This window comes from Condylura cristata, unplaced genomic scaffold (genome assembly GCF_000260355.1).
Source record: "Condylura cristata isolate star-nosed mole 26May11 unplaced genomic scaffold, ConCri1.0 scaffold00022, whole genome shotgun sequence".
NCBI classification, from domain to species: domain Eukaryota; kingdom Metazoa; phylum Chordata; class Mammalia; order Eulipotyphla; family Talpidae; genus Condylura; species Condylura cristata.
The window spans coordinates 25,465,723-25,478,874 of NW_004567123.1; the positions used below are offsets into that span (position 1 = coordinate 25,465,723).

Sequence of the window (13,152 nt, forward strand, 5' to 3'; positions counted from 1 at the left end):
GTTCAATTCAGAAGATTCTTGATCGATTTTATACATTGTCAACATTTAGTCAATGATGAATTGAATCAGAGTCAATCATCAGTCAACAAAAACGTGTGTCTGGGGAGTAGACAAGATGATCTATTTCTTTTAAAACTGCAGAGGAAAGGAAGCACAATGGACTATGGAAATGCACTATGTGAGATTTAGTGGCAGTTATCCTGTGGTGGCAATACCTGGTGGGGAGAATCCCAGTGTCACCACAATTAAAAGAATAAATTACTATTTAAAAAACAACAAGTAAGTAAAATAGCTTAAGTAGGACAAATCTAGATAAGTCCAATCTGAGCTGTTCCAAGTCATCAAGATGGTGGTTACCTTGGGGCTAATGACAGGACGAAAGCGGGGTGGAGGAAGCAGGGGTCACCTTCACAACACTGGTAAATTCTATACCTTGATTAGGTGAGGCAGTACAGACGTGTGTGTCAGTTGGTGGCTGTTTGTCAAGATACATGCTTTTGATGTATGCACTTTTCTGCATGTATATCATGCTTGGCTAAACAGCTTTAGAAATGGCCTTCGTGACAATCTACTACTTTATCACACTAAGACAAAAGTGTGATTATGATGAACCTAAAATTATCAGGCTGGACTGAGATTTGAGCTGAGGAGGAAGAGGTTAACCAATAGCCAGGTGTTTCTTGTGTAAGGGCTGAGCAGCGTTTTTGCTGGCTCAGAGGACAGCTAAAGGTTAGCCATGCTGCAAAGCGGCCCCAGCCATGCGCAGGCTGACAGAAGCGGGTGCAGAGCAGGCATCACAGAGCCCCAGGTGTCCAGCCGTAAGATGCCTGGAGGCGCCTCGAAGCTGGGGCTTGAAATGTTGGGTCTGTTCTCCCCATACCAATCATGGGGCCTGGCACCAAGCAGGAGTTCAATTAGGGGTCCTCTCCCTCTTACCTGTATTTCAAGTGTGGCAGTCCCAGAGTAGCCATGGGACAACAGAAGGGACTGGAGTGTCCTATACAGTGCTAGCAAGGAGCACAGAATCTGACACAGCTGGGCTGAGAGGGGAAGGGGAAATGAAACTTTGCATGGCTCACATTTGTTCAAGCAAGGGCGAAGTAGCCACCTGTGGTCAGCTGATGCGTGGATGGGGGAGGAAGAGGGAGCTTCAGAGAAGTGGGGGAGGTGATAGGGAAGGTGCATTTCACGTTATAGAGAGGAGGACTTACAAAAAAAAAACAAAACAGCAGTTCATAAGAACAGGCAACTCACCATAAAGTGGGGGGCAGAGGTCGGTTTCAGGTGGAGATGGGGACATCAGAGGAAACCACAGCTTTTTTTTTCTTTTTCTGGAAACCACAGCTTTTAATAAGCAACACACCATAGTGCGAAGGAAGGCAGTCCTGGGCTCAGAGCTGTGTGGTGTGGCAGAATACACAAGATGCAGCCTGCTCATCTGTGTAAATGGGACAATAATAGTTCCTTCCTCTTGGGGTTGTTGAGAGAATGAAGTCAACTGATGTGTAAAAATTGTCAAAATTTTGTAGGCAGTGTTAATAATAACAATCGTAACGGTATTGGTGACGATATGGAAGAGCACCGCTTCTGTTTCTATAATACACTAGCCAGGTTGATTTAGGAGCCAGAAATCTGGAGTTGGTGAAGGAGAAGAGAGACCACCTAGAGGAGGGCTTCTTAATTGGGGTACACTTGAACTGCCACGCAAACTGCTTTATTTAAGATTTTTGCAGGGAGAGGGCCCATTGTCCACATCAGTTTCTCAAAGAGGTCTAGGTACCTCCTCCCCTTGGTTTAATAATTACCAATCTAGAGAAATGAAAGCCCAAGAGAGGGGACAATTTAAGATAAGAGGCCCACAATCATCCACAAATGTGGTGAATCATCTCCAAGAAACTACGATACAGATTGGGGTTGGGGGAGAGTCCAGAACAAAGAGGCAAAGGAGAGTTCATTGGAATGAGGACAGAGAAACAAGCCAACTCACAGTGGAGGTGGGATGAAGGTAGAGGGTTATTGGCTTTTGGCATTGACCCAGAGAAGGCTCACAGAGGCTATTGGCTGGAGGCTGGTGGCTGGAGGCTGGTGAGTGAATACATGGGCAGGCAGCCCAACCCAGCAGCTTAAACGGAGGGACTAGTGGGGTAGACTGCAGATCAGAGGGGGCACAAAAGAGTCCTTGACTGTATGTCTGGGGCACTTGAAGGGACTGAGTAAAGAAATTCTGTTTCCCTGGTGTGACTGGAAAAAGCTGTCAGCCAGGGTACAGTTTTGTTGTGTTTTTTTTTAAATAATTTATTTATGCATACGGAACTGACCAGAGGTGTAGGGCAGCAAGGGAATTCACCCAAGGTGGCGAGAGGATTCACCAGAGCCAGAGTGGGCCGAACAGGCAGACTAACAAAGTACACTGCTGAGGGGAGCAGCGGGCGGGTCAGGAGAGGTCTGCTGCGCCATGTGAGTCAGCTCCCTGCCTGGGATCAAACTCCTGCTGAAGCTGTTGTGGCTAGCTTCACAGTGCTGCGCTTTAACTCACTGGACCACCAGGAAGGGCCCCAAGGAACAACTTTCTATCGCTGAAATACTTCTGGCTTTTTCTAGGTGAGGATGTACAAGAAGGCCATGTTGGATCTGTGCTATCTTAGATATATCCCAGAGTGGAGTGGGGTGACCAGAGACTTGACAATCTGTAGGTTTGTATCCTTATTTGACCGCTTCACCCCTGCAACAACTATTTCTAAAGCACCTGTTATGTGCTCAGGTTTCTCCTAGGTTCTACACTGCTGCTGGAAATGAGTAATAAATGATTCTTTAACTCGAAAGTCACATGTGGCTGGGGAAATGGATAATGACAGTGCAGAATGAAAGGTACTGGGTTAGGTACAGGTTACTATGGAAACAGAGAAGCAAGACACAGGACAAACTTCCCTGAGTTTGTCTCCTTGTCTGAAAAATGGGAATAATGTCACTCACAACAAAGAGTTTCCTGGCACCCTCCAGGTCTCTGTTTGACACATGTTAGGAGTTTATTGCAGCCTAATTAGTTTATATATTCAATAAATGTGAACATTATATGTGTCACGAAATGCTGTAGACACTAGAAATTTAGCATTAAATTAAACACATACAACTCCCTGCCTTTATCAAGGCTATACTCCAGCAGAAGGGAAACAAAAAAATAAACAAGTAACGTGTTTAGTAGGTTAAATGATGATAAGTGCCTTGGAGATGAAAGGTGGGGAAGTGGTGGGGGAGGAGGCTGTAATTTTAAATAGAATAGTCAGGAAAGGTCTTACTGACAAGGAGCTATTTTAGTAAGGATCTGAAAGCGGTGAGGAAGTAGGCCATGGAGATACGTGGGAGAGGATGTCCCTGGCATAAAAAAATCGTCAAATACAAGGGTGCTGAGGTCAGAGGGTACGTGGATGATGGACACATGGAGTTGTGACCGCAGAAGGTGATGGGAGGGCACAGGGGTGAATCAGGAGGCAGACAGGTCCTGGGGAACCATTGTAATGACTATTATCCTAGGAAAGACTGGAATCATTGGAGTGGACTGGTCGGAGGAAGGACAGGATCTCATCATTTGAAGCATCCCTGTTTTAATGGATCCCAAGTTCTGAGGATAACCCCTTGGAGGACCAGCAAGGAAACAAGAGGCAAAAGCTGGGAGACTCTTGTACTAACCCACATGGAAGCAATGCGTAGAGTGGAATCCAAAGGAACAGGACAGTGTTTAGCCTCAGGTGGTGTCCAGAGGATTTGGACATGGGGCAGGAGATGGGGGCTGGAGATGGTGGCAGGCAGGTGAGAGGAAGTGTTAAGCATGATTCGACGTGGCCCGAGTATTGACTACCTGTGATGGAGAAGGCCACACAGGAGCCTGGTGTGAGGTGTTGTGTTTAAGATGCCAATTAGAAATCCACGTTGGAATGTTCAGTAGGCAGCTGGAAATGCAAGTCTGAGGTCAGAGGACAAGTCCCTGGTTATAGAGGTGAACTCAAGACTCTTAGCGTGAAACTGGCATTTAAAGTCACAAGAGTGGGTGAGAGAGTGAGTAAAGAGAATGGAGAGGAGTCTGAGGAGTGAGCTCGAGGCTCTCCAACATCAAGCAATAGTGAACTGATCTGTTTTCCACTTGGGGATTCCATGGCTGGACTGACATTCTGGAAGATTTTGTGCAAACGTTTCCCCAGTATCCTGTCTGCTAGTTCTGAATATATGTGTTCACCAAGAAGGGAAAGGTCCTCAGAGAGGAAAAAATAAGTCCATGTAAAAAAATTTGTATTGCCTTTTTCCCAAAATGGAAAGCCAGGTTCTGATTGGTTGCAGGATTTGGGGCCTTTAGCTTTCTGCCATCAAACCCCTAAGTCTAGGCTCCCAAGGAAGAATCTTCTGGCTCCCCAATCCCAGGGCTCTCTCATAAGACTCCCAGGACACTGTCATGTAATTGACAGTTTACTTGGTCGCTTTAAGTAGAGGCCTAATTTGTCACAGCACCACTACCACAGTCTGGTACCACAGTGCCAAACAGGCCTCAGAAAATTATAGGGGAACTTTGCCACACTGCAGAATCTGAAGAGGAACATCTATCTCCTGGGCTCAACTGGCAGAGCTGCTCTCATCTGCTCAGGCCCTTTTGTGTCACATCAGCTGAGTCCTGGAAAGATAGAGACCTAGCATGCAAGGCTGGACTCTGCCTTTGGGGAGGGGAATGTCCCCAGGGGCCTGGGTAAATCTTCCTGAAAAATGTGTTCGCTGAATCAATCCTTGAGTGAATTCCAGTGGGAAAAGATCCAGAACAGTGCAGGTGAAAATGGAAGCAGCCTGTAATCTCTTGGAGGCAGAGAAAGGTGTCTCCTCCAGAGGAACCTGCCTTGTGCCTGACTCAGAATTCTTGGCATACTGACTCAGTTGTGCTAGCACTTTGTCAGAGGGGTTGGGATGCTCCCAAAGGCCCTGAAGTCGAAATCAACAGACCTGACTACCTATGAACATGGTTTGTCCACCATAAAACAAACAAACAAAACCCTCTTAATCCCAAGCTGCTTCAATTACTACATGATATTCCTCCTGTGTATAGCTAACCCTCTAGGACAACTTGCCTAAACTTGCCGTCCTAACTAAGGACACTCATATCCTACCTAGGGCCTATCCCTAAAGCCAGGCTTCCCTTCTAGGTCCTCCCAAATGACCTCATCTAGTCTAATTACTTCTAGTACCACCTCAATGCTTACAACTTCCAGTCCCTCTCGTGAGTCCCCACCCCATCTGCCCATCTGCTTACTAGACATTTTCACCTGGCTGAAGGTACATTTCACAATGCACAGAACTGAACGCATCTTTACCTCAACCAGTCATCTCCAGGTGTTTCTCCCTTGTGTAGAACATCGCCATGCACTTCCTCGATCCCTCCCTTCCTTTATTGACATATAGCACCAAACACAGAGACATCTACCCTCTGTCATGAGGGTTGTGCCTCTAACACAGATGCTTCTCCCCATGCTCTCGTTTTTTTGCTCATCAACATCATCACCACCGTCATGTTTGCCTAGAGGATGACATCAACCTTCTTAATTGTGGTCTGGCAAGCCTCCACTCTACACTACCTCCAAAACATTTTCTATATTGTAAGTAAAATTGTCTGAATGCATGTTGATTATGTTCCTCCAGAAGTTAAAATTCATGTGAATTCCCACTGCTCTCAAGACAGACTCCAAACTCCTTAAAAAGACACTGTAGGCCCTCCCTGGTGGCGCAGCGGGTTAAAGCACAGCACTGAGAAGCTAAAGCCACTTCTGCATGAGTTCAATCCCCGCCTGCCCCGGAGGTGACCACATGGCGTGGCAGACCTCTCCTGACCCGCCTGCTGCTCCCCTCAGCAGTGTACTTCGTCCATCTGCCTGTTCTGCTCCCTGCTCTGTCTCTGGTGAATCCTCTCGCCGCCCCTGAGCCTCTGGCCTGTACCCCAGTTCTGTATGCACAAATAAATAAATCTTTAAAAAAAAAAAAAAAGACGCTGTAGAAGTTGGGCCCTACTCATCCTAGCCCCATCTCTCACCACCCCTCCTCACACTCCAACTCTTCAGATGTAATGAATTATCAGTAGTTCCCAAAGGAATGGCACTAGCTAATTCCCAAGTCTTTCCCCATCTGCTCACAGAACCTCTAGTCTCCTCTTCCTCCCCTGACATCCCTTCCCCTTCACCTGGCTGCCTTCTGTTCCCATTTTTAAATGTCAATTTAAAAGTCATTTCTTCTAGGAGGCCTTGCCTGACTCCTCAATTCTGGGCTGACAGCTTCTCTAAAGGATGCTAATGCAGCAAACACGCTGTACTTTATATCACAGTAAGTGGCAATTACTTGTTGTTTTATGTGTCCCACCCACCAGGCCTGATTTCCTTGAGGGCAGGGACCTTGTCTGTCTTGTTCACGGCTGAATCCTGAGCACCAGGCAGGGTACATGGGACATAGTTAGGGCGTGTGTGTTGCAAGAAGTCAGCGCACAGGCAGATGCAAGGAGAATCCTGGAGAAGGAGGTATAGATAATTACAGAAGTAGATCTTGGCCCCTTCCGCATAGGGTGTAGCTCCTACTGCGATGTAGAGAATAGGATCAGCTCAGCAGTACCGAGGTTTGAGTCTGCATGACTGAGACAGGGTAGAGTTCTATACCAAGCAAGGACTCTAAAAGGGAGGTTCAGGGGAAGTTTGTGGGTGGCACGGGGAGGCAGATCTTCAAAACCTGTTCTTGATGAAGTTGTTGCCTCCTGTTTATTGAGTGAGGCTGCCACACTGGAGGCTGTTCCATTTTCTTGGGGCATCTTGCTGAATCAGCTTGGGGTTTTGCTCATGCTCAGAATGTTCCAGTGTTTCCTGGAACCCCAGTTTCTGGCTCTTTGCCTTCCCCTGCCCTCTGGTCCACTAGTTGGAGGCAGCAGCAGGACCTCCCAGCAGCCTGTTTTCTGAGAGAGAGACTCAGAGGGAGCCACTATTGTAACTTCTCATTGGGCCGTACCCTGGACACAGGCCAAACCCAGCCTGCGTTTACACAGCCATTCCAAAGGTTAACGATGCTTTGGAAACATTTGCCCATTTGCAGTGGGCTCCACAGGCCTCCTGACTAATCCACCCATCTCCAAGGAGCATCTGCTCTGCCAGGCTGTCCCCACTGACTGCTGTGGTTGTTCTCACACCTAGTCAAAATCCTACCACAACTCACCCTGCAATGACTCCGCTGTCTCTGGGGGAGGCCTCTCCCCCTTCCTGACCTTTTCTCTGGCATGTCTTCACATTTACTCTCTGCTCCATCTCAACCAAAGCAATTCCTGCCCATGAGTTTTTTGGTCTTTCTGCAATACCTTCCCTTCTCTTCCATAGGTCAGCACTTCCTCATCTTTCTAGAATGCCATCCAACTGGAAATCTTTCCTGATATTGTCCCCGCCACCACCATCACCACCACCACCACCGCTGGTGAGTTAGATGTGCCTCCCCCAGCCCAGTGTTCCCATAGCAACTGGCCACCTCTTCTCTGTTATTCCTTTTACCTTATGGTAACAGTTGGGAAACATGTCTGCCTCGTCAGGTTAGGAGCTCCTCCAAAATGAAGATTAGGTTTTATTAGTTCTGTCCTTCTGGGGCTTGGTATAGTACCGATCTACCTCAGAATCCCGACCCCCTCATTCATCAGGGAGTATTGGTGAATGAATAAATGTTCTCATTACAGGAAGGGAATCTTCTGGCAGGAAGATACAGGAGGTGCATGACCGTGGGCTCCCCTCCTCACCCAAGCCGCATGGCCAGGCAGCTGCACCTTTGCAGCCTGTCCTCTCATTCTGAGTCAAGGGCTGTCAGCATTCCTATTGGTTCTCTTCTTTCTACTCCACCTCTCAGCCTCCGTTGAGCTGTTTAATTACCAGCAGGCAAAAAGGCGTTCCTGGTTGTTACCAGAATTGCCAGCCTGAGTCTCTTTTCTAAGGTGTTAAGCATTCCTCTTCTGAAGGTGTCCAAATCTTGAGAGTGTTAGGTGTCCTGAGGCAAGGCAGGGAGGACACCCAGAAGACACCACCACCCAAGTATGGGCAATGTTGGCTCTGCCATCCAAGGTGAAATGCCAGAAGGGTCATGGGGTCAGGGCTAAAAGGATGACACAGTACCCACAATTCAAGTGTAGATTAGGACAGAGTGGTATTAAAGACCCGTTAGATTAAGTGAAAGGGAAATTGTTATTGAAAGCCCTGAACAGGAGTGAAGTAAAGCTTCAGGGAACAATGGGTATCAGGCCCTGAACTCCCTCAGGGCCTTCTCCTCCAATCTCTTAAGTTCTTTTCTCTCCCACCAAACCCCAACTTTCTTTGGCCCTCTTGGCAGAAATTACCACAAGAGCAGTTCCCTGATTTATTTATGTAGATTCATCTGCAAGGACCAAGCCACTCTTTCCAACTCCAGTATCTCAAGAAAGTTAATCTGAGCTGCTCAACATGACTCAGCTTATGTCAAACAACTCTGGCCAGCCAGAGAGAATCATATTTGTACATATGTGTACACTGTACAGAACACCAGTTCCCTGAAAAACAGTTCTTCAGCCAGTGCTTTAGGTGTTCATTTCTAGGAGCCAAGAGCTGGGTCAACTTGACAAAAAACAAGGCAGTCAGGAGCAAAGTAGTGTGGATTTTGGGTAACGACCTAGGTTAAGTAGCCAGAGGCCCAGTGACTCCAAAGAGTCTCAATAAGTAGTAAGGGAAAAAGGATTTGGGGGTCTCTGGTGGCCGATATAGATATATAGAAATATATATACTTAGCCCCTTGGCCGAGGGGCTAAGTCTCAGTGCTATCACTGCTATGGTCTGAGTTCAATCCCCACCAGAGAGGTGACCCACATGGCACAGCAGACCTCTCCTGTCTCGCCTGCTACTTCTGTCAGCAGCATATTTCAGTTAAACTGCCTGTTCTGATCCCTACTCTGTCTCTGGTGAATCCCCTCACCCCTGTATCTCTGGCCTATACCCCAGTTCTTCTATGCAAAAATTAAAAATAAAAGGGTCTGGGCTTATATGCCTTTTGGAGACAGTTGCATGCATGCCACGTCCCTCTATTTAAGATTCACATACATGTTAGTATAGAGGCTCAGAGAATGCCTATGGGAAAAGACATGTTTAAATAATAACAGTATTATGAGACCCTTTTTTAGTGGAATATCTAGAATAATGGCTAATGGAATACTGAACCCTCCATGGTGCAGACTTTGGAACCGGGCCTATATCAGCTGTCATCTGCTAGTTATTTGTAGAAACAGTAGTCGTGATTTCAAACAATGTTTCCCAGACCAAATTTAATGTGCCCTTGACATTCCTAGAGGTTGTTTCATATGTCCTTCCGGTGCTATTCACGTTCTTTTCTTATTTTTTTTAAGATTTATTTATTTATGCAAATAGATAAATATGCAAGAGCAGGGATGCAGGATAGAGGTGTGGGTATGGGTGTGGGTGTGGATGGGAGGATTCACCAGAGACAGAGTGGGAAGCTGAACAGGCATATCTACTAAAATACACTGGTAAGGGGAGCAGTGGGCGAGACAGGAGAGGTCTACTGTGCCGTATGTGGATCAGCTCCCTGGCCAGAGATTGAACTCATATTGCAGTGGCTGGTGATCGCTTGATGGCTCTATATCTTGAAACCCTGCACCACCAGGGAGGCCCTATTCACGTTATTTTTCATTTAAATCAACCAACTAACCTCATCCTAAACAATCATATCCTCAAAATCATGAATTTGATGTGGTAAATATTTTTCTCATACACTCTGATATATAGACACAGCAATTAAAATAAGTTGTCTGTCTATAATTTTCTCAAGTACTAAGGGTAAATGGACATATTGTGGGGACATTGGTTTGACATTTTGGGGTCAAGAGATGCCATTTGGGTTTGGGTAAGCCAGTGAACCTTTGGTTATTGCTACCCATGTTGCAGGGAAGTTTAGTCTGTTTGCAGATACCTGAAATCTAAGGTTCGTGTACAGGGACGGTGCCTTCTATGCCATTTTGGAGTCTGTACACTGTTTTCATACTTTCCCAGATCTTCCTTGGAGGGACATGCAGGGCAGGTTCAGTACAGTAGTGGTGGACGGCACTGGCACTGTTATTTCTTAATTTCAACTTATTTTAGCAGAATGTGGGCGCTATGCGCCTTGCCTGGTGGCCTGGGATGGATTCTGAGATGGGAAACTAAGCGGAGAGAAGAAAGCATGGTGAAACTTGTCTGGTAACTTGCTTGAGAGAAAGGGCCTAACTCTGGAGCCAGGCAGATCTGAGTTTGAATCCAAGACTCAGCATTTAATAGCTTGGTCTATTAAAGTCCTACCATATTACCATTGTTGAAATGAGGGGAAATGGGACTCAGAAAAGTTAAGCAACTTGCCAGAGGGCACACAGCTAATAAACAGAGAACAGAATTCAAGCATAGATTGGTGTGACTTGCATGTGTCCAGCATCACTCTAGTTTCACCCATTTGTTGATAGCATGCCTCTTGTGTAGGATCTGCTGAGGGCCCAGGGTCACTCCATTAAGAGTGACAAGGTCCCCATCCTCACAGACCTAGAGAAGGATAGACACAAAATCACTCACAGCCTCCATTAGAAACTTAGCAAGAATGGGGTGATACAAAGGAAAGGGATTCTTTATGAGGCTCACTTGATTTGGGAGACAGGATTAGAGAATGTAGGTAGGAGGGTGACTTTAAAAGGCGTATTAAAGTTGAGCTTTGAAGCAGTCATAAGAATTAACCACAAAAAGTTTACAATTAGATAGAGATGCTTTCAGTGTTCCACAATGAACAATTTTTGTATTTATTTGTGAATTATTTCATAGCCGTTACTTAGGATGAAGGCAAATGAAGGGAGCAATTAAAATATCTCTCACCTCACACCTCTGGCTCGTATCCCAGTTCTTGTATGCATAAATAAATAAATTTTAAAAAATACTAAGTTGTACTAGTGGAAGTTGTAATGATATGGTAAAATTCAAAGATCACACTTGAATTAAGTCATGCAGAGCTAGGCAGCTCACCAATCATTTTAAACTTAGTATACTAAGTATGGGAATGCTGTCGGAAGGGATAATGTTTAGGCTGGCAAGTTAAACAGATCACTTTGGCTGCTGTGCCAGTGCCAGAGTAGGGCCTGGGAGGGTCAGAAAGGAAACAGGGCCCCTTCTGTTAGGAATTATTGCAATAATCCAATCACGAGATAGCGCAGATTTCAACAGCCTGTGGGCAGGTGAGAAAAGAGATGGATTCAAGAGAGGCACTTAGCTGGACCACAGAGATGTGAGGGAGAGGAAGGGGTCCCGCAGATGTCCAGTAGCTGGTTCCAGTTCCCTTACCATCGCTTAACATTATAGCGTGATGGTGTTGTTACAGGCTGACGCCAAATCTGTTAGAGGACAGGGGGAGAGGGATATCCCTGAAGCCCCAAACCTGCCTGCTCTAAGTGGGTTCTGCCATTCGCCACAAGACAGAACATATAAAACTTTAATGAAAAAGGGACTTTAATGCATTGAATATACAATACAGAACACAAAGAATATAACTTCTAAATCAAACACCTGAAGTGACCCATCCCCATGTGGGCAAAAGTCAACCCAAAAGGGATTGGCCCAAAGCAAGGCCTGAAAGCCCGCCACTAGACTAAAGCACCTTCTGGCCAGGACCCATGGAAAAGGGTCAGAAATGGCCAGACAAATCTGGGAGGAAAAGAGCAAAATCAAAATCAAGATAGTCACCTCCCTACAGGTCTCTCACCCACATCTGCCTTAACCAGTTCAGGGTCAGGAAACAAGCCCCGTTTCTTCATCACATGCTTGCTGCTCCATGTGGCTTCCTCAGGTCTCCTTCTTGTTCTCCACCCTGCCTCCTTCTCTTCTTCTCCCTTGATTCCTTCTCATCTCTCCTTTTTCTCTTCTCAGCTCCACCCTCCTTCTGAGTGGGGCAGGGAACCTGGAACTTCCCCTTTTCCTAGGGACCCTGTTACAGTGTGAGTTCAGAATGCAGCACAAAGATTATCCATTAACAATAGCTCTTCATTTAATTCATCTCCCCTCTGTCCCACAAAGTGCTGGGGAGGGAGCTGGCGCCCTTAAAGGGTGAGGGCCCCTTAAGCCCAGGTCTGGTTCCCTTGGGCCCCTTGGGGTGCACACTCCTGATTGACAATGGATACTAGGTAAATGTTTGCAGAAAGAATGAAAGACCGGGGCTACAGTATATAGCTGGGGACTGGAGTTTAAACTCGGTCTTTAGTAGACTGAAAATTTAGAATAAAACCTAAGACGTGAGCATGAAATAAACCGGGACAAAGGCTGGGGGAGGGAGGCAGTTCCTGGAGGCCGCTGGGCTGGGCTCCGGTCCGCTTAGTGATAGCGAGCGAGGAGGCTCCAGTGAGCGCTCCGCTCTCCGGTCGCCTAGGTATTGTGTGCAGACCAGGGCGGGACACCACGTTGGCCAGGCCAGGCTCCCTCCCGCCGCGGCCTTTAAAGGCCCACCACGTGGCCGCGTAGCCGGCCCGGATCCGGAGGCGGTGTCTGGGCTGCGCCTGCGCAGCGCTTAGCAGCGGGGTCGTGGTTGGAGAAAAGCCGTCGGGAGTGGAAAGGAGAGCAGCTCGGGTGGGAGGCCGTGGGCGGAGTCGACGCCTTATGCAAATCACAGCTGCGCGCGAGGTTGGGGGCGGGGCCTGCATGTAAAGCCGGTTCCGCCTTTTGAAGCGCGAGGAGGCGGGCCCTGAAACCCTCGGCCTCTTTCCGCCAGTCTCTGACGTCGCCGACGTCCCGTTTAAAAGCGACCGCGCAGGCGCAGTGAATCGAAATGCGAACTTAGGCTGTTACACAACTGCTGGGGTCTGCTCTCGTCGCCTGCCCGGCAGTCAGCGTCGCCGTCGCTGTCGCCGCTCAGCCGTCGGGGGGGGTCTCAGGCCCGCCGTCGCCGCTGCTTACCCGCGCCTCCCGGAGTCTCCGGGAGCCCCCGCGCAAGCCGGTCCGGACCGTCGCGTCTTCCCGGCGCCGCTCGCCGCTCCGGCCGACATGAGTGGGGACCATCTCCACAACGATTCCCAGGTACTGCCCGGCCCGGCTCCAGGCCCCGACCCCGCCCCAGCCTCCCGCG

At 47.7% G+C, this 13,152-nt stretch overlaps 1 protein-coding gene across 1 annotated transcript in view; it reads left to right on the forward strand.

Moving 5' to 3' along the window:
• Positions 1-12,857: 12,857 nt before the first annotated feature.
• TOP1 (topoisomerase (DNA) I) overlaps positions 12,858-13,152 on the forward strand; it is a 76,448-nt gene continuing 76,153 nt past the window's right edge. Inside the window, exon 1 of the mRNA XM_004687385.2 lies at positions 12,858-13,103. Coding sequence (XP_004687442.1) covers positions 13,071-13,103 — 33 coding nt within the window. The 5' untranslated portion in view covers positions 12,858-13,070. The remainder of the gene's footprint in view (positions 13,104-13,152) is intronic.